Raw genomic sequence first — 21,969 nt, forward strand, 5'->3', positions numbered from 1 at the left:
GGACTCTGCTGCTCGTCAAAGTCTGCTGAAGAGTACAGGACCTCGCTGTTACTACTGATCGGATCCGCGTTCATTGTAGGCGCGTCCGTTGCGACTTAAACGTGGAAGAAACCTCTTTATGATTACCCCGCTCCGCGACTGCAACGAATACTCTTGTGAGTGACAAATTGGCGCAAAATCAAAATTGTAAAGTACCCTGTGAGTTTAGCAACAATCAATTTGAACCTTTCTGTCGTCTGAGTTGGCTAAACGAACGGAATAGCATGCTTGGATAGAAATTTCCCAGTATGAGTTCGCTAGCGACCTTAGCGTCGCAGGATGACTTGCCACCGGCTCTCCAAAATAAGGTTTTAATGTTGAGTAAAGTTCAATTTACAGCAGAGTCAGAACTGTAAATATTAGCGATTGCCTCGTTTGGTTTTAGTGCCCCTGCAAGACACCGCGTGCAGTTTTTTTTTTGTAACGGGCAATTCCAAAGCCGCACGAGGCCAGCTAAGCTGCATATAAATCCCGTGGCGATGCAGTTATGCGCAAGGGCTAGGTTATATCCATCGCCATATCCGGTACTTCAATTGCGAATAATTATTTTATCGATATCTATACGTATCAAGTTTAACGTTCTAGAGGCAGACTCACTGTCGATAGGAAGGGAATCTGTCCGATTTAGGATTTATTTTCACCTCACGCCATGCAACGATTAAACCGAATTCTCACATCAACCGCCCGATCATGGAGATCAATTTATCAGACAGTCTACCCAACAGCACAGCACCGGGTATCAACCCGACGGTATTCGTCCGAATCGCCGTACTCTCCAAATAAGTCCACGAACACGAAGCCAAAGCCAGTGTCTCCTCACGTACACAATTCTATGTACTTTGGGTTTAATGTTCCGCCGGTCTAATTCCTCATAGATTGCGTTTTACATTTCCTTCGGCAAACCCATAGCGAGCGTCTTAGCCATAACCGGTGCAACATACGTCGGACTGTATTTTCTAAAGCAGAAGTTACAGAATGATGAAGATAAGCTACAGGGGTCAAAAGGTACAAATTTGTTACAATATGGCCAACCCGATGGTGTGCTAATCATTTGTTTAGAAATTAAGTGAAATCGCGAAACTCCTCTCTGCTAATTTCGGCCCTTGAATTATAATTATGGCTATATCTGAGTATCACTCTTGTAAATATTGAGCGAACAAGCAAATGTATATACAATATATGGGAATGGATATTGAATACGAACTCCTTCAGACTATATTTAATTGATCACATCTGTGCTCATAGTCGCAATGGAGAGACCGTCAAGCGCTATCTGAGCTAGCCGGGGACAAAGATTTCGTTTCTCGTGCCAATGTGCTAACGGATCAACAACGTACTGGTCCGAGTCCAGGCATAAACGTTGCCACTCCTCAAGCGCCAGTTGAGAAGGCAGTGGTGCCTGGCTACTCTCTTCACGATTTTCGTTAAATTTCGTATGGAAGACCGTCCGCCGTTTGACATCTAACAGCACGCTGTGTACAGAAGATACGCTAAGATGCCAGTATTCTGAGTCCCAAAGTTCCTGAACGAGCTTCTTTGCTGTATCAATCAATGAAGTTTGGCTGGCACACCCACCAATAGTACGTTTCCACGACATCTCGGCGGACTTTTCCAAACCATGTCTCACCGTCCCATTTCAAGGACCCATATTGATGCTGTTTACGAACAGAAACATCTATTTTCCCATAGGATGACAACATTGTTGCCGGTTAGCAAATCATTTAATAAGACTTCTCGGTATTCCACACTGGCTTCTCGTGCCAGTTCTCAATAATAACAGGCTCGCCGCGGTCAACCAAAGTCGGACTCGGAGCTGTTACAAAAGCAATCAAGGGACAGACTTTTCGCGTTCGTTGGCGTTCGCAGCGAACAGTCATGATCCAGATATGTGGTCGTGCCTACCCCCTGAAAAAGTGTGTGTTTTGCCGTCACAAGCCCTAACCCGATCACACCAATATACCCGCTCCCTCCCGCGAGTTGCTACTCATCAACCGCTATGATACAAGCATGCAATTCAGAGAGGCTACTGCACAACTAATATCTAAAGCCTTTGTTTAATATTGACACAGAGATGGAGTACACTTCAACCTCACAAGCCGATGTCAACCTCGCGTCACCTCTAATTTTTTGTACACTATGTTTCCGGCGTCCATCGACATCCGCATGCCGCTGTTACATCGTCACCTGTGGTCACATATTCTGTGACGATCACATCGGCGTCCCTGGCATCACTTCCAGTTTGTCTCCGATTTTGCGTCTGGCAAGTATGGTGATGGAAGCGTTGACGGTTGTTATAGTCGATTCGAATAATTTGCCGAAAAACCACACCTGTCCGTATTGTCATTCGTCAGGCGTGGAAATTTACGCCATATCGGAACAAGTTTGTATATATGACTGGTCAAGATATTCTATTTGACTTACTCTGTGGTGTCAGATGCCACCCGAGCTAGCAATTTATTTCAGTAATTCCAAGCTGTTCATAGACCGCATGGCGACAACGTTAAAGGTTTCCCAAATCGCGCGCAATGCTTGTTATATTTGTACTAAACGAAATAACTAGTTCAAGCTGTCTACACTTACATATTTAGTTGACCACTATCAAGGTCAAGACTCGGAAATCGCGCAACTGAGAAAGCATGTCGAGTATCAAGATAACATGATGGCACAGATACAGCCCGTGTTATCACAAAGCGCGTATTGGCAATCGTGTGTAATGTTTTTGCGTATACCAGTTTCTGTTGGCCGACGTATTAACGGAATGAGTTTCATTTAGAGACGTGGAAAAATTAACGAAAGAGAACGATGCACTACGGAAGCAGTTACAATATACGCCGCGTCAGAATCAGTTGACTGTTTCGAATCAATCGCAAGAGAGAATGGGACCGCCGTCATTGTCGGCGCACAACACATCGCATCTAAAAAGCGGTCGCACTGCGCCGGATTTACAACAAAGTGCCTACAGCGAGGAGAATGGGGACAACAGCTTGTCAAGTGGATCCATACTGGTCCCTCGTTCATCTTCAATTCATTCGAGAGCAGGCGATCGGCGGCCACCCACTCCTCTTTCGCACGTTCGAACAGGAACGCCGGGTACGGGGTCGTCGGGCGAGAGACGGTCGCATACAAGTTTGCTGGACCAGAGTCCTAGAGGGGCGTATGCAAGTCCACGGTCGCAACTTCTATATGTACGACAAGGCAACAACGAGCCCATCGACAGGTCTTCTGTTGCGTCTCCGTATTTCAAACGGGTTTCCACGAGGGATGCCAAGGAGCCTCATGCACCGGCGCCAGTTTACGCTGTTCCCCAGCGCGATTCGCTGTCTCAGTCTCCCGGGAAGCTGTCTACGTCAAGTGCCGCTCTAGCGCCGTTCAAGCCTGTGGCGCCATCGTCATCGACGGTGCCATTCACTGACACTATTCCCCATATTGGACAAACTCTCCAAAAATTCACGCCGACAGCAGCGGCGATGACGATTCCACGCCCAGCGACGAGCTCGTCACAGTATTCCCTACATAGCAACCCAAGTCTGAACGCAATCTCGAGCTATCGAGGGCTGTCGGGAACACCACGGATAGTGGGCAGTGGCCGCACGTTCTACAATGGTGCCCGTGGAGCTCAATCTACAGAAGTGGAGGACCTTCTGCGGCTTGCGGCACCGGAGAAATATAGTTTGCCTCCAAAACGAGCTGGGCCTACGATCACAGTTCATACTGGTGGTGCTAAACGAACAGCATATAAGCGCTAAGTTAGATTGTATTTTTAGTTGCTACTGTTTATTAAATTTATTTTTAAAATTTGAATGACGCAATGGTAGAATGGCTTATAAATATGCTTTATTTCTACAATTTACAAGTAAAATTGACTAATCCTTATCTGACATGAAAATCGGGTACACCAAATCGGTAGCCTTCAATTTCTTCTGACGGCCTTCAATCTTGGCACTTTCGACTCTAACTTTCCCACGAACAGTCTGCACGATCATGGAACCATCATTATTTTCAAACTTGACGAATCCAGGGGGCACGTCCTCCTCGAGATCTTGATCGGTGTGCCCGGGATCACCACGGTCGTGCATGGAGACACCGTAAAGTAACACTCGTCGCAATTGCTCTTCAACCTGTCCCTTCCGCTGCGACACAACGCGCGCGAAGGTCCACAGCGGTCCGCCAAACGCGCGAAATGCGGTGTCGACACGTTCGGCGGTGTCGGCCTGCCAGCGGACTCTCCGCATGTCGGGGTCGATTTTGGGAGCATGGGAGTACGTGTACCTGCGCTCCAACACCGGTTTGAAGGCAGTCCAGAAGTCCTCAGGTTTGTGCACTTTTTCCACCAGATCTTTAAAGAAATCAAGCAGGAGAGTTGACGCCGCGACGCATAATCTGCTGAGTAAGGTTTCGTAGCTATCGGTGTCGTATATCCGCACGGGATCAGAATTCATGAGGATCTGGCCCTTGTCAAAGCTATATGGGTGTAGAGTTTGTATTGTCACGCCCGTCGTGGGGTCGTTGTGGTAAATCGCCCACTGGATTGGTGCAGGGCCGGAATGTCGGGGGAGGAATGATGGGTGAACGTTGATGCCGCCCCAAGTTGTTGATTGAATGAAGGAGGACGGAATGAGTTTGCCATAGGACACTGCGACAGCGAGGTCAAATCCTAAAGCCTGGAGATTCTGTATGGCACCTTGGGTTAGGATTGGTGACGGTATAGTGGCAATACTGACGTACCTTGAAATCTTCCGTTTCCTCAGCTGCATGTAAAGGTAGGCCATAATCCCGCGCAAGAGCCGCTAGAGGAACTACACCTATCAGACACGTACGCGCCACATATATCCGCAACTTACATACCTTCCCTCAACTGCTTCAGATTTCGGCCGGCGCGTTTAGGTTTCCGCACTGCAACATGCAAGTCGACATCGAACGCGTCTTTCGCTTGCTTTTTGTAAGTTACTAGTTCGTCTAAACACGCCATACTAAACTGGTCCGAGCCGAAAAATATAACGCGAACAGCTTTCTCCTGGATCGCGCGCGTGCTGAAGAGACATTGTCTGTCGTAGTAGTATACGTTGCGGGTAAGAGAGGCTCTGGCAGTGTGTGGACAGCGGAGTAGTCGACAAGCGTCAACGGCGCTGACAGTGCATTTCGTGTGGAGAGAAGCGAAAGGCATTTCATTGGTAAGATAGTGAGATTTTCATGTATTAATCTAATATTGGGCAGGCTTTCAGTAACCAGCAACTTAAAGAATTAACACCGAAAAGCGGCTGATTTTGGTTCAACCTGAGTCGCGTCGAAAGTTTACCCTAACCCCATTCGATAAAGCCATTTGTTCGATTAGTTATACAGCGAAAGTTACTATATAGTTGTATCCACGAATAATGATTTGTAATTGTTACTATGACTTTGCAGGCAAAGCCTGCTGTGGAGATCGCCGGTATAAAGGGCGAGATATTATGTGTACTATTGACCGAAGGAGAACCATAATTAAGGCTTCGCAAACTTAGAAACGAGATCGAATATGATGCAATTGGTTGAGCCTGAGCCAGCTTGCGAAATATATGTACTCCTTTTGGACAACAAATCAAACCGAATGTACACAGATCCAGCGCCTTCTAACAGTCCTGCATGCTAAATAATTAAGATGTCAACTTAAGAAGCTAATGACGAAGCCAAGAAAGAATAATTAGGCAATTTATGGTTGAGTTTCGGGTGGCATTGTTGGAACAGGGATGGATTCAGGGGTCGGCATTTGAAGACCGGAGCTGATACCGAAAGCGGCAGTCATTCCCTTTGACCAAGTTCTACTTTCCATATTTCCACATTGGACAATATAAGTAGGGGAGCAATTTCATGATGTAGATGAACCGAGAGGCGACCGAAATTCGCACTATTTGGAAGAACTGTGCTGGTAAAATATGGTTACGTAATAATAAGAGCGGAGATGGCTTAATGCAACAATGCCGCCAGCGCCGCGTTGTATTCATAAAGGCGCCCCGCTACCAACGGTTGAGCCTCCCCCATGCTACTCATCCTCAGCCACCACCGACTAGTGCGATCTGTCTTTAACCACTCATCCAGCTCTAGATACTTCTCTGTCTCCTCCAGACTCTTCGCATCCAAAATAATGTCTATCACTCTTAAACACTCTGGCCAGAAAATGCCCTTGGTCGGGTTCGGCCTCTGGAAGGTCCCTACGGAAAGCTGCGCCGACACCGTCTACAACGCCATCAAGGTCGGCTACAGACTCTTCGACGGTGCCCAGGACTACGGTAACGAGAAGGAGGCTGGCGAGGGTGTCCGCCGCGCCATTGCGGACGGTCTAGTCAAGCGCGAGGAGCTCTTCATCACGTCCAAGCTCTGGAATACTTTCCATTCAAAGTACGCTATCTTATCTCAATTTGTGTACCATTATCGATTCGACAATGCTAACAATTGCCAGAGAACACGTGCTTGAGATGACCAATAAGTCCCTTGCTGACTGGGGTCTCGACTACTTCGACCTCTGGCTGATCCACTTCCCTATTGCTCAGAAGTACGTTGATCCGGCTGTTCGATACCCCCCAAATCTCCTCTTCGATGCCGACGCAGGCACCATGGAGTTTGAAGACGTCCCCATCTCCGAGACCTGGGCCGAGTTGGAGAAGGCCGTCGAGCTCGGCTACACGAAGAATATCGGAATCTCCAATTTCGCCGGCGCTCTCATCATCGATCTCCTCCGCTACGCAAAGATCCCTCCCGCCGTCCTCCAGATCGAGCATCACCCCTACCTTACCCAGTCTCAGATTATTGCTCTCGCTGAACAGCGCGGTATCGCCGTCACAGCCTACTCCTCATTTGGCCCGCAGTCCTTCCTCGAGCTCGGCCACCCTGTCGCCAAATCAGTCTGTCTCCTCCTCGAGGCCGATCTTATCACTTCGATCGCGAAAGCCCACGGCAAGACCCCCGCCCAGGTCCTTCTCCGATGGGCCACTCAGCGAGGCATCGCTGTTATTCCGAAGTCCAACAATCCCAAGCGGCTGGCCGAGAATTTGAACCACGTCGACTTCGATTTGACTCCAGAGGAGCTCGAGAAGATCTCCGGTCTCAACGTCGGCTTGCGATTCAACGACCCTGCTGACTGGCCTGGCAAGATCTACATATTTGCCTAATGTCTTTGTGCTTGGGTGTTAGATTTTTAAAAGTTGAGCCACTTTGTTGTTTGGGTATTTATCGGGTTTATATCCATGTTTTCTGATTTGAAATAGAAATAAATCCTTGATGAGTTACCATAAGAGATTTGATTAAACTGTCGTGAGTTGTCTGTGACCATCTATTGTTTAACATGTCGCTCTGATCAATGGTATGGCTTGGATATCCGGGTTATATGTATTAGGCATTCTTTACTCTAACTGATCGACCGTCGACCCGACTTGTAGCCTTTGGAGGATTACTCGTTCCGATACGGCGCAGCCGAAGAGGTCTCTGGCAGACCACGGGACCTCATGGTAATACCAGTTGATCTGCCTAAAGGTCCTTCAGATCTGTTATTTAGTCCCTCGTTGAAAATTCTTTTTAGTTCGATCCTTTTGCCTTGTCGCTTGTTTGCAACCTCGTTTCTTTCCGGGAATCATAGTTTGACTTTGGCGATTTTGCGTACAAGGCCATCGTCGTTTCCCTTGCTAGATACTATAACTTTGTTGCCATACTGTGTAGCCGGGCTTAGAGTCGTAATGCGCTCTATGTCGTCAATCATTGTTATATATTATAGCACTATCGAACAATACGCCAAATGCAAACCAAAGCCAAGATACCTATCTAATCCAACCTACGTACTCTCCCAGCCCCACCAACTCTCTCCTCATTCCACCTATCCAGTCTCTCTTTCCTCAAATGATAAATCCGTCTGACCCGTCGATATTCTCTCACAAACTGCCCCACATCGACACCAGCAGAAGCATGCATACGGGATGCACCCCCAATATCCAGAAAACTGCCGGCCAGTGCCTCAGAAACATGCTCCGCTTCCTCAGTCGCAGAGCCCAACTTCACCCGTAGTCGTGCGGACGAATATGGCGCGAGCGCGTCGTACATCCTTTTCTCGACCTCGCGCCACTTCGCATCCATATCCTGCGCATCCTTCAACTCACTCTCGGTCCGCGCTCGCGCATCTGCTATCGTCTTCTCCTTATCAAGAATCCTGGACGTGGTCTCCTTGACCTGCGTCGACAGTGCTGATATTTTCTCCAAGTGCTGCGCGATAGCCGGATGCGTAGTCTGGAACAGTGCCGTCAATGTCTCCTCATCTTGTATTAACGCCGCCAGTTCCTGCCGATTCTTAGACTGGAGAACCGGCGGCATAAATAGATGCGAATGCGAACCAATGGATCCCGGCCGCGGTGACTGCGCTGGCGATGGAATTGGCGATGGAGGCGCGCCATGGTCCCTGTAACTCGTCGTTAATTATTGACTAGTCCGTAGGCATAATAATAAGAGAAATACGCACAAACGAGGAACGCCTGCTACACTCCGAAGTCCTCCCGGATAATCAGGCCCTTTGTTTCCTGTCACCTGCTGTTGCTGCGCGTGCGGCATCGACGGTCCCGCGACGGTGCTCCATTGAGCTTGCTGCGCTGCTGGAGGAAGCGGAGGTAATGGTGGTGGGGCACTGGAATGCGTGGACTGGTACGGCGGTAGGCTACCCTGTAGCAGCGACTGATACTGAGATTGTGGCGGAACCGGTGGATATGACATTGTCTCTGTCAAAGTGTAGTTGAAATGAAATGCTCTGGCATCTCCAAGTCGAGGGCGTAATAGCTGGCGTCATATGGCGGATAAAATGGGTACAATACCCTTTAAAATTGGACAGCAAAATTTGAATTCATTTCATTCAACCACTCTAACATTTAACCCATTTACACTGGAAACCGTGGGTTCAAGATTCCGTTGCTGTTGACCTATCTAGCACATTGCCATGCAGCTAAATCGTTCAAACAATATTTTAACGAGTTTCCCATATACATATCACGCCATAATGCACAAACCCTAAACAAAACTCTACTCTCTCGGCAAAATCAATCAATATAAACCAAAATTAATAATTGGTACAAACACTCAAGTGCATATGCATGCAGATAAAATCGCTACAGTATTTCTTCACCAGATCTATGCACATTGTAGTCACTATTTGTTCTCGGCAACATATGACGCTAAAACCGTTGGTTGTCATAATTTATCAAAACAGAGAGAAACTCAAAGGCACGGAACTTCCTCGGCCGCTAGGATACAACTTCTCCTTTCCTTCGAACTTTCTCGGCTTCGGCAGGTCCTTATCATTCTTGAACTTGTATTTCGAGTCGTTAATATCCAGTCGTTGTGCGCCATTGCCGTTATTCGCGATAGTGTATGAGCTCGCGTTTAATTCGCGGATGTTTCGGTATGCTGCTGATGCGGAACGACGCGAAGAGCGACCACTAAACGATGACACGGAGTTTGATGGCGAGTGAGAGCTGCCGATAGATGATGTTGGCTGGCCCGGAGGTGGAGGTGGAGGTGGCAGACCGCCGGACGACCGGCCGTTGGTAGATGTAGACGGAGGCGGAGGCGGAGGAGGGGGCGGCGGTAATCCCAGGCTAGACGGCGACGGTATCGCCGCTGAACCAGAGGATACTGCTGGGAGTGGTGGTGGAGGCGGCGGCGGCGGCGGCGAAGCGGGGAACAGCATACTTTGCACTGGCATCATCGGCGCTGATAGCCTCGAATCGGAGTCGTCGTAATCGTCATCATCATCAAATCCATCGGTATCAGTGTCTGATGAATCAGCATGCGCAACGCCAACCGTAGGAGGAGGAGGAGGTGCTGGTGGTGGGGGTGCTGTGGGCGCAGACGATGGCTGTGCTGGCGGTGGAGGCGGTGGAACTGGCGGCGCCGATGAAGGAGTTGATATTTGCAAAGTTGGAATCGGAGGTGCACCAGGAATCGACGTTGAGGTTGAAGAACTAGAGGCCCGATGTCGGCCTGCTATAGATGCATTTAGCGCCACAGTGAAAGACGACTGAATAGGCGGCGCGGGGGAAATATCTGATTCACCACTGGCCTTCAAGAACGATGGTGGTGGTGGAGGCGGTGGTATAATATTGGACGACGATGTTGCTGACTTGCCAGACGACGGGATAGGAGGCGGCGGAGGCGGGGCTGCGAAAGGTACTGGAGGCGGCGGCAGCGGCGCACTACGCGGTACTGGACGTTCTGCGTGAGATGGGGACTTCAAGCCAGGTATGTTATTAGATAGGGAGGATGGTAACGGGGGTGCCGGTGGAATTAACGACGGCAAAGGGGGTGCTGGTGGTCCAGACGATGGAATTGGAGGTGGTGGTGGTAGTGTCGACGGCAGCTGTGGGGGTGGTGGGATTGAAGAAGGTAATGACGATGCAGGTGGAGCCGATGAGGGCGGCCCAGAAGAAGGTATCGGTGGCGCCGCGGTCGTAGGAACAGGTGGTGTTATAAATGATGGAAGTGATGGTGAGGAGGTTGGAACTGGCGGCGCTGCCGCAGATGGAAGAGGAGGTGCTGCCGAAGGTGGAAGAGGAGGTGCCGGTGGTATCCAGGAAGGCGCTTTCGGAGCTTGGGTCGCGGACAGAGGATGTTGTAGCGGCGGTGCCGGTGGAGCAAACGACGATGGTAGAGGTGGTGCCAGCGGAATTGATGAAGGGAATGGAGGAGCTGGCGGTGCTGACGGAGCTGCTGATGATGGCAATGGCGGTGCTGGCGGAACAGACGATGGCAAGGGCGGTGCTGGCGGGAGAGACGATGGCAATGGCGGCGCTGGCGGGACAGACGATGGCAATGGCGGCGCAGGTGGACCTGACGACGACGGTACCGGTGCCACAGGAGGAATGCCTGATGAAATTGATGGTGCTGCAGATCCCGGAATCGGCGGAGCCTGTGAAGCAGGTCTCACATTCGCTACAGACGATACAGACGATACGGACGACGACGTCTTATGATGAGCCGGTCGTCTCGGGACCGATGGATGAGGCGGCGCAGATGGAGCAGGAGAGATGTGTGACGCTATTCATCAAGTCAATATATTTAGGCCCAATATGGGGATCGGAGATCATCTTACCACCTGTATCGATTCCACCTCTGCTCTTCAACTTCGGCATTCCGCCCGCAAACAAGCCAGCTAACTGCGGTCCCATAGCCATAGGTGATGATTCATCGCCAGAGTTCGATCTAGATCTACCAGCAGGTGGCACAGGCGGTGCCAGATGGGAAGCAGATGATGCATTGGATCCAACAGACTCGCCGACAGCTCGACCCCCAACTGCTGGACCGCTTCGATCATTGGTGACTGTTTTCTTCAGCTTTTTTCCTTGTTGAATTTCGCCAAGTAAGGCGCTTCTCCCGCCACCCCCAGCCATCGGGGGTGGTGGTCCGGGTGGTGGTGGAACTCCTACAGGAGGAGGTGGTGGAGGCGGCGGAGGCGGCGGACCAGCCATTTCTGATTAGGATGTAATTACGTATAGAACAGTGCAGATACAGAAAATTGCGTAGTCGCAATATATGTTGGAGTTGTTAGTATGTCTAGTAACTGATAAAGATGGGTAACCGCTTCTGGCTTTCTGGCTTATTCGGTGATCTTAAGTGTTGATGTTGCGTTACTGTGGTTAGATTGTCTGTGACTTAGTGATTGTGAGTTGGTGGTGATCAGGCGCGCTCCATCTCCATCACTGAAAACGCGTGTCGACTGGACTTTACTGCGCCCCTTATTTCAATCCAGCACATACAGGTAACAATTGAAAAGACATCCTTGCCTTCAATTATTGATAATCAGTCGTAATAAATACAAAGTAGTTTGTATTCCTACCCTGATCTCATATAAACGAGCAGTGACTGGATCTTGACTACTTAATCACCGTCCATGTCCTTTTTCAACAACTTCGGGTATGTGTAATTGCTCAATCATATTTCACCAGATATATCTGACCTATTTCCTTGTAGTCGCGGCTTCGGTCGGTCGTCTAGAAAGAACAAACAACAGCAACAGCAGCAACAATCAACGCTCACACAGGCCTCATTCATACGGACGTCCAGCTCACATTCCTCTGTGCAGTCCACGATCTCCAACTCGTCGAACCATCTGAAGGCGTCTTCCAGCAACCAATATGTCCCCCCTGTACCAAAGCCTATGTTCCTGTCACAACCGTTTGTTCGTACTGCATTAGTAAAAGGCAGTTTCAAAACAATTGTAGTGCTGCCGAAATATGTCGACATGGGTGAATGGTTGGCCCTGAATAGTAAAGCGACGATTGTGACAATTTGAACATTACCTGTCTCTAACTGTGTCATTTAGCATTCGAGTTTTTTACATACTTAAATTTAATTTATGGAATTATATCGGAGTTTTGCACTGTACAATCTTGTCCGGCCATGAGTGCAGGACCAGGGTATGTCCCATGAATTCGTTTCCTCCGTCAAGCTAATCTTTATCATATGCAGGTTCGACTATACATGGCTCGATGGATCTAAAAAGCAAATACGATTTCCTGCTTCAAGATATATCGATCTTGTCCTCACCTGGACAAACAATAAGCTCAACGATCAGTCAATATTCCCCACAAAAGCTGGTATGTTTATTTGGACAAGTTCGCTCTCAGCAAGAGATCTAACGCTTTTGGCAATTGTAGGCGTGCCATTTCCCCCAAGCTTTCCAGTAACATTACAGAACATATTTAAGCAGCTGTTCCGAATATTTGCACATATATATTACAATCACTTTGATGCAATCGTGCACATGAATCTGGAGGCTCATTGGAACTCATTTTTTGCGCATTTTATCAGTTTCTCAAAGGTTAGTTGGAGCCGCTAAAAGTAGATTTAATAATGGAAGAAGCTCATGACTGAAATAGGAGTTCGAGTTATTGGACAGGCGGGACACGGAGCCATTGCGGGAGTTAATTGAGTCGTTTGAGGCACAGGGCAAGGTTTAAATGGGTGTCATTGGTTACAAGATATATCTGTTGTTGAGGTTTCCTGACTGATAGACAACGGACAGTATTGTAGGAGCACGATATGATATATGGGTTCTTGATTATACAACTATACAATGTACCATAAATGTAGCCGCAAATGAAATAATATACACATGGGTCATTCAACGAATCTATGAAGTCATTGTACTCCTTTGCAAAGTGGCATATTCTACAGTCCCAGCTTTTTCGTCTCGCCTAGCCGCAGTCCTCGGACCTACAAGGATCAATATTAATGACAAAATATAATAAGGGTTGTCTCACCTTATCCCAATCAATCTGTGAGTCTATTTCATCGTCAACTAACCCGCACAATGCAACGCTTTCACCTCTTAGTAAATATAATCCCAAATCCAGGACCTCTGTAGGCGCGTCAGGGGTTATTACTCGTTCTTTCGCTGATTCAAGGATAATATTTGTAGTTTGATCGTAGCCTTGTAATATTCCCTATAATGCAGTCAGCATGTCTCAATTACAGGGATTTGCATGATAACTGCCGATCTTTGATCTTACCGTGAAAAGCCGTCCATCGGACGTAATTACCACTACCGCTTCTGCAGCATTAATAGTTAACAGTCAAAGTCTTGAAGAACGATAGACCTTGGATCAAAAACGTACTTCCAACATATTGTGCTAGCCCGGACATTGTCAACCGTGTCCTAAGAAGGAGGCACTTGATAGAATTACCGAGCACGCAATTTTGATCTCAATCAAAATATCACGGATATCAAGCCGTAGAGTGTCCAGAACACTATACTAGAGACATTGACCCGGAAGACTGAGGTCGTGTGTGTGGTTGAAATTCTCGATAGTTGGCTTTTGGTCTCACGATTTGATTTAAGTTTTGGGAATTCTGCTTCGAAGATCCGTGTTCCAGGCAGGACACTTATAGTCGATATCGGTTTTCTTTAGATTGATTTGTCCACAACCAGCTTCTTGTTTGCGCCAAAGAGACAGTGTCTTTGGTATGACATCTGTGCATTGAAAAAGCCATATATACCTACGTCGCGCTTAACAACTGTGAATTGTCAGTGTCGAATCACCTCGACCAATCGTGATAAGCAGCATGGGCGTATACTCTCTCATCATCGATCCCGCAGTAGACACGGAAGCCGCGGATGCAGAGAATGGCCTTGAGTCAATATCTACAACCGTGAAGATCAATCAGGAGAATGTGCCTACGAATCATGCACAAGAGGACGATGTTTTGCCCGAGAGTTTTGCACAACTGGCTGTGACTTTACAACCTTTAGATGCTAGTCAATTAGGTACTACTTAATGCAGAACTATACACGGTATGTTTCGGCTAACGCGCGATATAGAGCTCATCTTATCTCGGTCTCCGTTTCGACGGGCACGATTAACTTCTACCGAACGAGTCAAAGAGAACATGGCAATGGTCTGTAGCATGATATCGAAATGGAGCGCAGCTCAGGACAAAACTATGCAAGAATCCTTGTCGCTCGAGAATGAATATGGTAAGCAGCAGCGTGAGATCAATTGGCAGATGTATCAGAATCAGCTGCACGACGAGCATTCGTATTGGAACTCAAAGTCTACGAAGATGTGGAATAGCATATCAGATGCCATACAGAAAGAACGGAAGTTGTTGGAGGAGATTAAGAGGAAGGAGTTGGCTCGGAAACGGGAGATAGAACGGCAGATACTCGAGCAAGAGAATCTGGAGAAGGAGCGGAAAGAATCTGAAGAGAAGGAAAGACAAGCACGTGAAGAGCAAGAGAGAGAGGACAGGGAAGAAAAGGAGATAAAAGCGCGTCTCGACGCCGAGCGACGGGAGCGCGAAGAGAATGCGAGACAGGAACTAGAAGAGAAGGAACAGCAGGCCCGCTTGGAAGAACAAAGATTAGAAAGTGAACTGCAACGAAAGAGGGAACGCGAAGCGAGCGAAGAGGCAAAGGTACAGGAAGCCAAGCAAAGACAAGAAGCTGAGGCACGACAAAGAGCTCTGGATGCTATTCAGAAACGTATTGCCAGTGAGCGACAGGAAAAAGAACGCAAGGAATCAGAAGAAGCGAAAACGAAGAGCACCACGAAATCAGACCATGAAGCTAATAACCTGCCAGAACCGGAACCGATAGTGCAGGTGTCTGTACAAAAGCCTTTGCCGTCTGTTACTGAAAGCAAGTTTGTGACCGATAGGACTGCCGCTCTGGACGACACCGAGGTGGGTTTTAGTGCAGTAACTACAGCAGTCGGGACCAAAGAACTTCCAACGGAGCCTCCTGTACATCAGTACATTGATGAAGCAAAAGCAGAGCAGGATTATTATCATAAGTTAATTCTGGTTAGCTATTGATTTCTGACACTTGCTTATACCTTCAGTTACTAACAGTCAGTAGTACATAAAATCCGACATCTTGGCGCCAGTCGCCTCAGACAAGGCATTAAAAACGTATTGCTCCACCAACAAGCGAAAGGTGAAACCAAAGCTGGGGCAGCTTACAAACAGTCGTCAGCAGATTCGAAAAATTGTTAGTATTTGGCGATTGTATGTCTGTATTACAGTATGGTGTGACTAACGAATTTACTAGCTTGGCGAGCTTAATGTCATTATAGACGAGGCAAAAGAGAAGTCTGATCTTTGTTACAACTGGCTATTAAACTTTCTGTCGAAATCTATTGTTTCGCAGGCAGAGACGGAAACTACAGTCTCACCTATGAGTGCGTTTCCTCTTGGCACACTTGCGGTATTTATGATGTCTAAACATGACAAGCTCCGTGACCTTTTGATCGCCAGGATCGTCAAAAAATGTCCATATGTTATCGGCTACTCTTGCTCGATTGATACTGAAGAAGGACGTATACGGATGGGATATAAACGTATTGAGGGAAAATGGGAGGATGACGCCATGTACTGTGAACGCATGGGTGGGATCGCTTCCGTGTGGGGAGTCATGACACAGATTGGGTTCCCCCTGAACTCGAATATCTCTCACCCGTATCCGCTGTATCATTCGTGGACATTTATTTCAAGAATGCTCAACCTGCCGCCGGCGAGTCTTACAAACGCGCATTTTACGGTAATGGCGTCGTGGTGGGAGCTGACTGCGAGACGGTTTTTGATTGCTTACGGTAGGGAAGGTCAGAAGCTGTTGACCACTGTATGGGATGCTTGGACAAGAGCAGCAAGTGACAGGAGATATCCAGCGGCGGCAAGATTAAGAATATTGGGAGAACAATGGCTGGAGCATGGAGAGACTGGATTAGTGAGACCAGAAGAGCAATAGGGGTTCTAACTCGCTACGGCCCTCATTTCAGAGCAGCGACTTGTAATCTTGGGAATTTTGCATATGTAGAGTAACGGGGCGTTCAAATTACATCAATGTACAAAAGCAACACTATAAATAACTCGATGGGACATATGGAATGAAACCCGCAATAATTATTGAGAGGCGAAGTCTGAACGGGAGAATGCAATGCGAGTAGAAATGAATTGGCCGGTAAAGACAGCTACGCGGGGTTTAGAATTTACAGCTCCTTTACCCCGCGCCGCGTACCGACCAACTTCCGAATGTTGACATCGCCAACCAACCTGTAAAGAATAGCACCTCAGGCGCGCTTTATGCGCGACTTCCAGTCCTATCAGAAATAAGTGATCATCTTACGAGTTTGCCACACAATCCCATGAAATCCTACGTCCGTTAACGGGAAGAAAACTGATATCGCACCTATCGAGCAATGCCGGAGATAAAGGCCATACTTTTCGACGTCTTCGGTACCGTCGTCGACTGGCGCACCTCCGTCAAGGGACATATTCTTGCCCGCTGTCCAGAATCCATTAAGACCTCAGTTGATTGGGACGAATTCACACAGGAATGGCGCGACGGCTACTTCAAGTTCGTCTCTGACAACTCGAAAGAAGATGCGGCATCTGTCTTTAATTCCTTCCTGTCTGTGGATCAGCAGTACAGACAGGCGTTGGACATCCTAGTTGAGAGACATGGGATTAAAGGAGTCTGGACGGAAGAGCAAAAGGATGATATTGCTACTGCTTGGCATTACCTCAAAGGTGTTTAATATATATAAATATTAATGAGTACTCAGGCCTAACAATGTTTTGGTATAGGATGGAATGATACAGTCGAAGGTCTCACGCTTCTCAAATCCAAGTTCATCATCGGGACTTTGTCCAATGGAAACATGAGACTCCTAGTAGACATGGTAAGCCAGCGTCTCTTAACCCATGCTGTATTCGAGTTATCTAACTTTCTGTGCAGGCTAAGTACGCAGAGTTGCCGTGGGACGTCGTGTTCTCCAGCGAACTCTTCAAAATCTACAAACCGTCACCAATGGTATATCTAGGCGCAACCGATTATCTTCAGTTGAAGCCGGAAAAGTATTCTCTCTGTGTTTCAGTCGAACTAAGCTTGAACTAACGATAACTGATAAGTGTCTTGATGGTAGCCGCTCATATGTACGATCTCGAAGCTGCTAAAAAGAACGGCTTGTACACCGCCTACGTTGTAAGAAGAGGCGAAGATATTGGAAGGACTGCAAGCCCAGAAGAAGTCGACTATTTCGTATCAGATTTCGTAGAGTTATATAAGCAATTGACCGCAGAGTAGAGAGATGTGATGGTACTCAGTCGCATTACTTCTGCGCATGGCGCCGGGAGCGTACATACGACCCTCCAATTGCTCGATGGCGATTGAGGAACTTTTGTTGCTTTTGTTAAAGTGCGTTCAATATTATCGTACAATGCGGCCATTACCTCACGTTCGCAATCCAAACCACGCTATCTAAATTTGAATCTCTTACTTCTTTGTCGATGCATATTCTTCACGTAGTTTCGTCACATTCATGTAACCGGGCCGTCGTTCCAAGAAAGCAAATGGACTATCGATGTTCAGCATTAGCATGTTCAGCATTTGAAGCATAGTCACACCAGAGAGCATCTGCAAAGAGATATTGACACTACAAAATTTGATGGCAACATACCTCTTCCCTTCCCGTTCCAATCCCTTTGCCCACTTTGCAAACGAAACCGGCCTTAGCTTGTCCGCTCCAAATACTTGACCGAGAGCAAATAAGCACGTAGCCACAATAGTTTCGGTAATGATCTGAACCCAGCCGCCCATGTTAGCATCAGACCACTGATGACAACTACTATCTCTAGGTCAATGCTCAACTCGCAAACTTACATCAATTGGAAGTGTAGCATTGCTGTTTACCGTCAAGTGTTTCAGATAGTGCGAGAACTCATACGCGGAGTAACCAGCATGAAAGAGCAGTAATAATGAAAACACCGTGATGGCGGTTGAGACGAACGACATGTCGTGGACGTGCTTTGATGTGATGTAAATTACAAACGTACCACAACGAGTTGCAGATAGATATATATCCATCCATCATCAAGCATACCTAACGTCACGTGACTGATGGTATGACGTTATGGCGCGTGTCCCAACTACGAACCACTAAAGCAAATTTTTGGATCTGGTTTATCAGCATCGACCAACCGGTACTGTTATTCAGCATAGTTGCTGGTCTACAAATAGAAAAAAATAGATATATTTAGTCCACTGAGCACTGTTATTTGCGTTCTAGGGATTTCACCAAAAATATAGTCGTTCAGCCTTTATATCACACGCAGAATGTCAGCCGTTACAGCGTCATCGCCATTACCCTTTGCTTCGGGATCATCCGCAACCCCGAACGCAGCATTATTTACATGCAATAGCTGCGGCGTTGGTTTTCCTACGCCGGATATGCAGAGACGACACATGAAGACAGATTGGCATCGTTATAACTTGAAGAGACGAGTCGCGACGTTACCCCCCATCTCTGCGGAAATCTTCGCCGAGAGAGTATTGCAGCAGATGGACGCCACGCGGAAGAATGAAGAGAAGTTATCATTTGTGCAAATCTGTCGTGCATGTGGAAATAAGCGGTTTACGTCTGCTGGCGCGTACGAGAATCATTTGTCCAGTTCACGACACAAAGAGAACCTGAAGCGAGCGGAGCAGTTGGGACTGCGTGAGGACGATGATATTGCATCCACTATTTCTGGCGCTAGAGATCATAGCCCAGATTGGAGTGTAGCGTCATCTACGTTTTCTCTGGGTGAACCTGTGCAGCCTCCGCAGTATCATGCTTTTGGGTTCAGAGATGGCAGAGTCGCAGGTGGAAGCAAGAAGACCCTGCGGCGGCACAAGGCTCCGTCCTCTGTTACCACGGCGTCTGTTACCGGAGACGATTTGGATAGCATTATCGATGATGGAGCGAGCGACTTTGCTCGTCCTTCAGTCAGATCGGCGGTGTCGAGTGTTGTGGCCGGCCTCGATGCGGAGGACGAGGACGAGGATATTGACTCTATTATTGAAAGGAAGTTACAGAGTGCTGTCAAGTTGCCTATCAACGCCTGCATTTTCTGCTCAGCGCAAAATTTCAGTGATATCGAGGCTACCGTTTCTCATATGCAGCACGATCACGGTCTTTTTGTTCCGGAGAAGGACTATCTTGTTGATTTACAAGGACTTATCAATTATTTGTCAGAAAAAGTGTCGATCGGCAATGCGTGCTTGTACTGCTCTTTCATTGGCAGAAGCTTGAATAGTGTTCGAGACCACATGATAGCGAAGCAACATTGCAAGATTTCTTACGACACCGAAGACGAGCAATTAGAAATTTCGAGTTTTTACGACTTCTCGTCGTCTTATCCTGACGATTATGAGGAGGAAGATGACTGGGATGACGTTGTTTCAGAAGACGGATCTGCTGAGGATGATGCGCAGACTGTCCAAGTTGCTAATGTCGGGCCACAGCGTCGCACCGAAAGCAATCTCGTTCTCGATCCTACAGGACTCGAACTCTCGTTGCCCCTATCTCGTCTACGGATCGGTCATAGATCGCTTGCAAGGTACTACAGACAGTCACTGCGACCTACAACCGAGCCTCGTGAAGGACAGGGAACTGTTATTGCAGCTAGTTCGCGACAGATGTTGGCTCCAATTTCTCGTGATCCGGTCAAGGAACGACTCACGAAGAAGGACTGGAGAGATCAGCGTGACAAACAGAACAGAGACATTCGCCGGGAGCAACGCTACGTCAATCAACAGAAGCATTATAGGGATCCCATGCTTGGAGGTTAAACAAATTTTTGCGAATTGTGTTTTGTTTGGGCATGTCCTTTATATGGTGCGTGGGGCAAGTAAATTAGTGCATTGATTTGTTCGTATGAATCATTATTGTGGGGTCAATGGTGCTTTTGGTTTTGAAACTTATGTCCACTATGCATTAATAAATTCTGTACAAACGCATATCAAGCAACTTCATTCAGTTCAATTTATTGCGCCTCTATACGTACTGTCCACCTTACTACACTTACATATATATAATTACATCATTTTAAACGCCAAAACAAATTTTATGATTGATTCCGGTAAACAATCTCTTTTCCGCCAATCGTGCCCGTTCGTCCAGTCACGCCAAATCTGATCATGCCAGCGCCACTCTCACCGGCGCGTAGACCACCCCATGATAAGCCATTTGCCTTGACAAGAGTGACTTCCACTTTTGTTCCCATAACTTTGTACTTGGATTTCTCGGGTACGATTGGACCGTATAGCTGGAATTCTGTCTTAAATCGCTTAGTGCCTAGGTGCAGGAGATCGAGTGCTAACGAGTCTTCAAAGAACTCGATGGACGACTTTGACTCATCGCATTTCTTTGCAAATATTGAGACAATGACAGTTGTGGGAGTTTGATAAAAATCCGTCCTACATTCGACTACTTCCTCCTCTTGTTTCTTACCTTCATCCTTATTTCCGATATATAAATGTTTTCCAGTCATGCAACCCGGTATCTTCAAGAACTCATCAAATTCCAGTACTCGCCGCTTGCAGCACGACCATCCTTTGGAAGCTAGGTTCATTAGTTCAGAGCAAGAGCTAGACTAACAAAGAAAATTGTACATACCATCGTGGAATATAGCAGTCCCCGGATGGAACCTGCAGGAATCGCGATTCGTACCGTCGAAAGTCACGTTACACCCATTCCTCTTGCATTTAGAACCTATGGGAATTTCCACATCGTCAGGATCTTCAAGTGATACTGTATCTAGCTTCTTTGCGGCATCATTCAGAGTCTCCTTGGTTGGAGTGATTGCAAGTGATGGCTCCAGATTGGGAACAGATCCTGATCCTGAACTTTTTGCTGGCGCGTTACCGTATGTCTCCACACCCTTTTCGTCGATTGATGTCGGTTCGTCGATGCGGGTTTCTTTTACCGGTGCGGGTGCTGGCGCGGCAACTTCGGTTGTGTGAACGCCTTTAGTACATCCCGGCAGTGTTAGAAATTCATCGAACGAAATAACGCGTTTCTCGCAGCATGACCAGCCTAGACAATGTATATAATGTTAAAATTTACTGTTGCTAGTCGAGTTTACGTTCGAGATTATAAACAAGCGTACCTTTCAGGGCGTCGTGAAATACTGGCGGTCCGGGGTGATACCAGCACTCGCTCTCGTCTGGCTTGTCCAATCTCTTTCCGCAGCCTTTGCGCGTGCAGATCTTGGACATGATCTCGGCTCCAAAGGAATATATTATACGAATATATACTCGAAAGACACGGCACTATATAAATGGAATGCCTGTGACGTCAAAATGTTATGGGGCGGTGGGTTGGATATATGTGCAGAACTATCGAGAAGTTATGTTGTCATAAGATTCTTTGAATCAGCAATTCTCGAGTTCAGGAGAAATGGCTCTTACTATTATCGGCAACTTATCAAGAAAATTAATATTAAGGTTCAAGCGTTTGACTAAAAAGGAAGCTTTTCCAGTGTCTATGGAGAATTCTGGAACTGACCCTAACCGTATGCCATTTATCTTCAACATATTAAGGCGTCTCTCCTCCAGTTTTGACAATATTTTCCTTACATAGATATTCGGATTTATCGTTTTTTTGA

The 21,969-nt window shown here is 47.4% G+C and overlaps 15 protein-coding genes across 15 annotated transcripts; 8 read left to right on the forward strand and 7 right to left on the reverse strand.

Moving 5' to 3' along the window:
* The first annotated feature begins 600 nt into the window (after positions 1-600).
* Positions 601-1,250, forward strand: V1513DRAFT_465304 (uncharacterized protein). The gene is made up of 3 exons (XM_066900030.1): positions 601-859; positions 915-1,044; positions 1,099-1,250. Exons 1-3 carry the CDS (start codon positions 689-691, stop codon positions 1,107-1,109), a joined length of 312 nt encoding a protein of 103 aa, XP_066752642.1. The 5' UTR covers positions 601-688; the 3' UTR covers positions 1,110-1,250.
* On the reverse strand, positions 1,125-1,914 carry V1513DRAFT_447814 (uncharacterized protein). The gene has a single exon (XM_066898443.1). The coding sequence runs from the start codon at positions 1,634-1,636 to the stop codon at positions 1,259-1,261; it is 378 nt and encodes a 125-aa protein (XP_066752643.1). The 5' UTR covers positions 1,637-1,914; the 3' UTR covers positions 1,125-1,258.
* A 116-nt stretch (positions 1,915-2,030) lies between these two features.
* Positions 2,031-2,757, forward strand: V1513DRAFT_136275 (uncharacterized protein). The gene is made up of 3 exons (XM_066894202.1): positions 2,031-2,276; positions 2,337-2,419; positions 2,474-2,757. Exons 1-3 carry the CDS (start codon positions 2,111-2,113, stop codon positions 2,597-2,599), a joined length of 375 nt encoding a protein of 124 aa, XP_066752644.1. The 5' UTR covers positions 2,031-2,110; the 3' UTR covers positions 2,600-2,757.
* Positions 2,679-3,846, forward strand: V1513DRAFT_136282 (uncharacterized protein). Its single transcript, XM_066894203.1, has 2 exons — positions 2,679-2,745; positions 2,815-3,846. Exon 2 carries the CDS (start codon positions 2,916-2,918, stop codon positions 3,783-3,785), a length of 870 nt encoding a protein of 289 aa, XP_066752645.1. The 5' UTR covers positions 2,679-2,745; positions 2,815-2,915; the 3' UTR covers positions 3,786-3,846.
* A 10-nt stretch (positions 3,847-3,856) lies between these two features.
* V1513DRAFT_447818 (formyl transferase) lies at positions 3,857-5,265 on the reverse strand. The gene is made up of 3 exons (XM_066898444.1): positions 4,885-5,265; positions 4,765-4,835; positions 3,857-4,709 (listed from the first exon to the last, which is right to left on the reverse strand). Exons 1-3 carry the CDS (start codon positions 5,201-5,203, stop codon positions 3,903-3,905), a joined length of 1,197 nt encoding a protein of 398 aa, XP_066752646.1. The 5' UTR covers positions 5,204-5,265; the 3' UTR covers positions 3,857-3,902.
* An 892-nt stretch (positions 5,266-6,157) lies between these two features.
* On the forward strand, positions 6,158-7,181 carry V1513DRAFT_426188 (NADP-dependent oxidoreductase domain-containing protein; the record flags this gene model as incomplete). Its single annotated transcript, XM_066896156.1, has 2 exons — positions 6,158-6,411; positions 6,473-7,181. 2 exons carry the CDS (start codon positions 6,158-6,160, stop codon positions 7,179-7,181), a joined length of 963 nt encoding a protein of 320 aa, XP_066752647.1.
* Positions 7,182-7,752: 571 nt separating this feature from the next.
* On the reverse strand, positions 7,753-8,803 carry V1513DRAFT_447820 (uncharacterized protein). Its single transcript, XM_066898445.1, has 2 exons — positions 8,516-8,803; positions 7,753-8,455 (listed from the first exon to the last, which is right to left on the reverse strand). The coding sequence occupies exons 1-2, from the start codon at positions 8,761-8,763 to the stop codon at positions 7,828-7,830; spliced, it is 876 nt and encodes a 291-aa protein (XP_066752648.1). The 5' UTR covers positions 8,764-8,803; the 3' UTR covers positions 7,753-7,827.
* Positions 8,804-11,648, reverse strand: V1513DRAFT_465310 (uncharacterized protein). The gene is made up of 2 exons (XM_066900031.1): positions 11,135-11,648; positions 8,804-11,079 (listed from the first exon to the last, which is right to left on the reverse strand). The coding sequence occupies exons 1-2, from the start codon at positions 11,508-11,510 to the stop codon at positions 9,245-9,247; spliced, it is 2,211 nt and encodes a 736-aa protein (XP_066752649.1). The 5' UTR covers positions 11,511-11,648; the 3' UTR covers positions 8,804-9,244.
* Positions 11,649-11,772: 124 nt separating this feature from the next.
* V1513DRAFT_447825 (Mob1/phocein) lies at positions 11,773-13,169 on the forward strand. Its single transcript, XM_066898446.1, has 6 exons — positions 11,773-11,955; positions 12,013-12,308; positions 12,365-12,458; positions 12,511-12,638; positions 12,699-12,862; positions 12,921-13,169. Exons 1-6 carry the CDS (start codon positions 11,933-11,935, stop codon positions 12,999-13,001), a joined length of 786 nt encoding a protein of 261 aa, XP_066752650.1. The 5' UTR covers positions 11,773-11,932; the 3' UTR covers positions 13,002-13,169.
* V1513DRAFT_447827 (uncharacterized protein) lies at positions 13,091-13,931 on the reverse strand. The gene is made up of 4 exons (XM_066898447.1): positions 13,659-13,931; positions 13,554-13,594; positions 13,305-13,487; positions 13,091-13,257 (listed from the first exon to the last, which is right to left on the reverse strand). Exons 1-4 carry the CDS (start codon positions 13,684-13,686, stop codon positions 13,213-13,215), a joined length of 297 nt encoding a protein of 98 aa, XP_066752651.1. The 5' UTR covers positions 13,687-13,931; the 3' UTR covers positions 13,091-13,212.
* On the forward strand, positions 13,831-16,446 carry V1513DRAFT_447829 (GLE1-like protein-domain-containing protein). Its single transcript, XM_066898448.1, has 4 exons — positions 13,831-14,308; positions 14,363-15,345; positions 15,401-15,532; positions 15,593-16,446. Exons 1-4 carry the CDS (start codon positions 14,107-14,109, stop codon positions 16,286-16,288), a joined length of 2,013 nt encoding a protein of 670 aa, XP_066752652.1. The 5' UTR covers positions 13,831-14,106; the 3' UTR covers positions 16,289-16,446.
* Positions 16,447-16,567: 121 nt separating this feature from the next.
* Positions 16,568-17,857, forward strand: V1513DRAFT_447831 (HAD-like domain-containing protein). Its single transcript, XM_066898449.1, has 4 exons — positions 16,568-17,070; positions 17,128-17,222; positions 17,279-17,397; positions 17,452-17,857. The coding sequence occupies exons 1-4, from the start codon at positions 16,740-16,742 to the stop codon at positions 17,624-17,626; spliced, it is 720 nt and encodes a 239-aa protein (XP_066752653.1). The 5' UTR covers positions 16,568-16,739; the 3' UTR covers positions 17,627-17,857.
* On the reverse strand, positions 17,719-18,375 carry V1513DRAFT_447834 (magnesium transporter). Its single transcript, XM_066898450.1, has 3 exons — positions 18,203-18,375; positions 18,000-18,121; positions 17,719-17,897 (listed from the first exon to the last, which is right to left on the reverse strand). Exons 1-3 carry the CDS (start codon positions 18,332-18,334, stop codon positions 17,816-17,818), a joined length of 336 nt encoding a protein of 111 aa, XP_066752654.1. The 5' UTR covers positions 18,335-18,375; the 3' UTR covers positions 17,719-17,815.
* A 124-nt stretch (positions 18,376-18,499) lies between these two features.
* Positions 18,500-20,329, forward strand: V1513DRAFT_447835 (C2H2 type zinc-finger-domain-containing protein). The gene has a single exon (XM_066898451.1). It carries the CDS (start codon positions 18,656-18,658, stop codon positions 20,150-20,152), a length of 1,497 nt encoding a protein of 498 aa, XP_066752655.1. The 5' UTR covers positions 18,500-18,655; the 3' UTR covers positions 20,153-20,329.
* Positions 20,284-21,702, reverse strand: V1513DRAFT_402109 (uncharacterized protein). Its single transcript, XM_066895522.1, has 3 exons — positions 21,472-21,702; positions 20,979-21,398; positions 20,284-20,924 (listed from the first exon to the last, which is right to left on the reverse strand). The coding sequence occupies exons 1-3, from the start codon at positions 21,578-21,580 to the stop codon at positions 20,428-20,430; spliced, it is 1,026 nt and encodes a 341-aa protein (XP_066752656.1). The 5' UTR covers positions 21,581-21,702; the 3' UTR covers positions 20,284-20,427.
* Between the last annotated feature and the right edge of the window lie 267 nt (positions 21,703-21,969).

The sequence above is a fragment of the Lipomyces chichibuensis genome, assembly GCF_038497645.1.
Source record: "Lipomyces chichibuensis strain CBS 12929 unplaced genomic scaffold V1513scaffold_24, whole genome shotgun sequence".
Taxonomy (NCBI): Eukaryota; Fungi; Ascomycota; class Lipomycetes; order Lipomycetales; family Lipomycetaceae; genus Lipomyces; species Lipomyces chichibuensis.

Coding starts and splice junctions, on each gene's coding strand:
- V1513DRAFT_402109 (XM_066895522.1), bottom strand. CDS start 21,580: ATGTCCAAGATCTGCACGCGCAAAGGCTGCGGAAAGAGATTGGACAAG. Junction 21,399..21,471: donor ATTTCACGACGCCCTGAAAG/GTACGCTTGTTT, acceptor TACATTGTCTAG/GCTGGTCATGCTGCGAGAAA. Junction 20,925..20,978: donor GACTGCTATATTCCACGATG/GTATGTACAATT, acceptor TAATGAACCTAG/CTTCCAAAGGATGGTCGTGC.
- V1513DRAFT_136275 (XM_066894202.1), top strand. CDS start 2,111: ATGGAGTACACTTCAACCTCACAAGCCGATGTCAACCTCGCGTCACCT. Junction 2,277..2,336: donor CGTCCCTGGCATCACTTCCA/GTTTGTCTCCGA, acceptor CGGTTGTTATAG/TCGATTCGAATAATTTGCCG. Junction 2,420..2,473: donor TTTACGCCATATCGGAACAA/GTTTGTATATAT, acceptor CTGTGGTGTCAG/ATGCCACCCGAGCTAGCAAT.
- V1513DRAFT_447834 (XM_066898450.1), bottom strand. CDS start 18,334: ATGTCGTTCGTCTCAACCGCCATCACGGTGTTTTCATTATTACTGCTC. Junction 18,122..18,202: donor ATGCTACACTTCCAATTGAT/GTAAGTTTGCGA, acceptor GGCTGGGTTCAG/ATCATTACCGAAACTATTGT. Junction 17,898..17,999: donor TTGGAACGGGAAGGGAAGAG/GTATGTTGCCAT, acceptor GAACATCGATAG/TCCATTTGCTTTCTTGGAAC.
- V1513DRAFT_447831 (XM_066898449.1), top strand. CDS start 16,740: ATGCCGGAGATAAAGGCCATACTTTTCGACGTCTTCGGTACCGTCGTC. Junction 17,071..17,127: donor TGCTTGGCATTACCTCAAAG/GTGTTTAATATA, acceptor GTTTTGGTATAG/GATGGAATGATACAGTCGAA. Junction 17,398..17,451: donor CTTCAGTTGAAGCCGGAAAA/GTATTCTCTCTG, acceptor ATAACTGATAAG/TGTCTTGATGGTAGCCGCTC.
- V1513DRAFT_447818 (XM_066898444.1), bottom strand. CDS start 5,203: ATGCCTTTCGCTTCTCTCCACACGAAATGCACTGTCAGCGCCGTTGAC. Junction 4,836..4,884: donor TCTGAAGCAGTTGAGGGAAG/GTATGTAAGTTG, acceptor TGATAGGTGTAG/TTCCTCTAGCGGCTCTTGCG. Junction 4,710..4,764: donor AGGAAACGGAAGATTTCAAG/GTACGTCAGTAT, acceptor GGTGCCATACAG/AATCTCCAGGCTTTAGGATT.
- V1513DRAFT_136282 (XM_066894203.1), top strand. CDS start 2,916: ATGGGACCGCCGTCATTGTCGGCGCACAACACATCGCATCTAAAAAGC.
- V1513DRAFT_447827 (XM_066898447.1), bottom strand. CDS start 13,686: ATGTCCGGGCTAGCACAATATGTTGGAA. Junction 13,595..13,658: donor GCTAGCACAATATGTTGGAA/GTACGTTTTTGA, acceptor TTAATGCTGCAG/AAGCGGTAGTGGTAATTACG. Junction 13,258..13,304: donor CACAGATTGATTGGGATAAG/GTGAGACAACCC, acceptor TGATCCTTGTAG/GTCCGAGGACTGCGGCTAGG.
- V1513DRAFT_447835 (XM_066898451.1), top strand. CDS start 18,656: ATGTCAGCCGTTACAGCGTCATCGCCATTACCCTTTGCTTCGGGATCA.
- V1513DRAFT_447820 (XM_066898445.1), bottom strand. CDS start 8,763: ATGTCATATCCACCGGTTCCGCCACAATCTCAGTATCAGTCGCTGCTA. Junction 8,456..8,515: donor GTAGCAGGCGTTCCTCGTTT/GTGCGTATTTCT, acceptor GACGAGTTACAG/GGACCATGGCGCGCCTCCAT.
- V1513DRAFT_447814 (XM_066898443.1), bottom strand. CDS start 1,636: ATGTCGTGGAAACGTACTATTGGTGGGTGTGCCAGCCAAACTTCATTG.
- V1513DRAFT_447825 (XM_066898446.1), top strand. CDS start 11,933: ATGTCCTTTTTCAACAACTTCGG. Junction 11,956..12,012: donor TCCTTTTTCAACAACTTCGG/GTATGTGTAATT, acceptor ATTTCCTTGTAG/TCGCGGCTTCGGTCGGTCGT. Junction 12,459..12,510: donor GCCATGAGTGCAGGACCAGG/GTATGTCCCATG, acceptor TATCATATGCAG/GTTCGACTATACATGGCTCG.
- V1513DRAFT_465304 (XM_066900030.1), top strand. CDS start 689: ATGCAACGATTAAACCGAATTCTCACATCAACCGCCCGATCATGGAGA. Junction 860..914: donor CAAAGCCAGTGTCTCCTCAC/GTACACAATTCT, acceptor AATTCCTCATAG/ATTGCGTTTTACATTTCCTT.
- V1513DRAFT_465310 (XM_066900031.1), bottom strand. CDS start 11,510: ATGGCTGGTCCGCCGCCTCCGCCGCCTCCACCACCTCCTCCTGTAGGA. Junction 11,080..11,134: donor AGGTGGAATCGATACAGGTG/GTAAGATGATCT, acceptor CTTGATGAATAG/CGTCACACATCTCTCCTGCT.
- V1513DRAFT_447829 (XM_066898448.1), top strand. CDS start 14,107: ATGGGCGTATACTCTCTCATCATCGATCCCGCAGTAGACACGGAAGCC. Junction 14,309..14,362: donor TTTAGATGCTAGTCAATTAG/GTACTACTTAAT, acceptor CGCGCGATATAG/AGCTCATCTTATCTCGGTCT. Junction 15,346..15,400: donor ATTATCATAAGTTAATTCTG/GTTAGCTATTGA, acceptor AACAGTCAGTAG/TACATAAAATCCGACATCTT.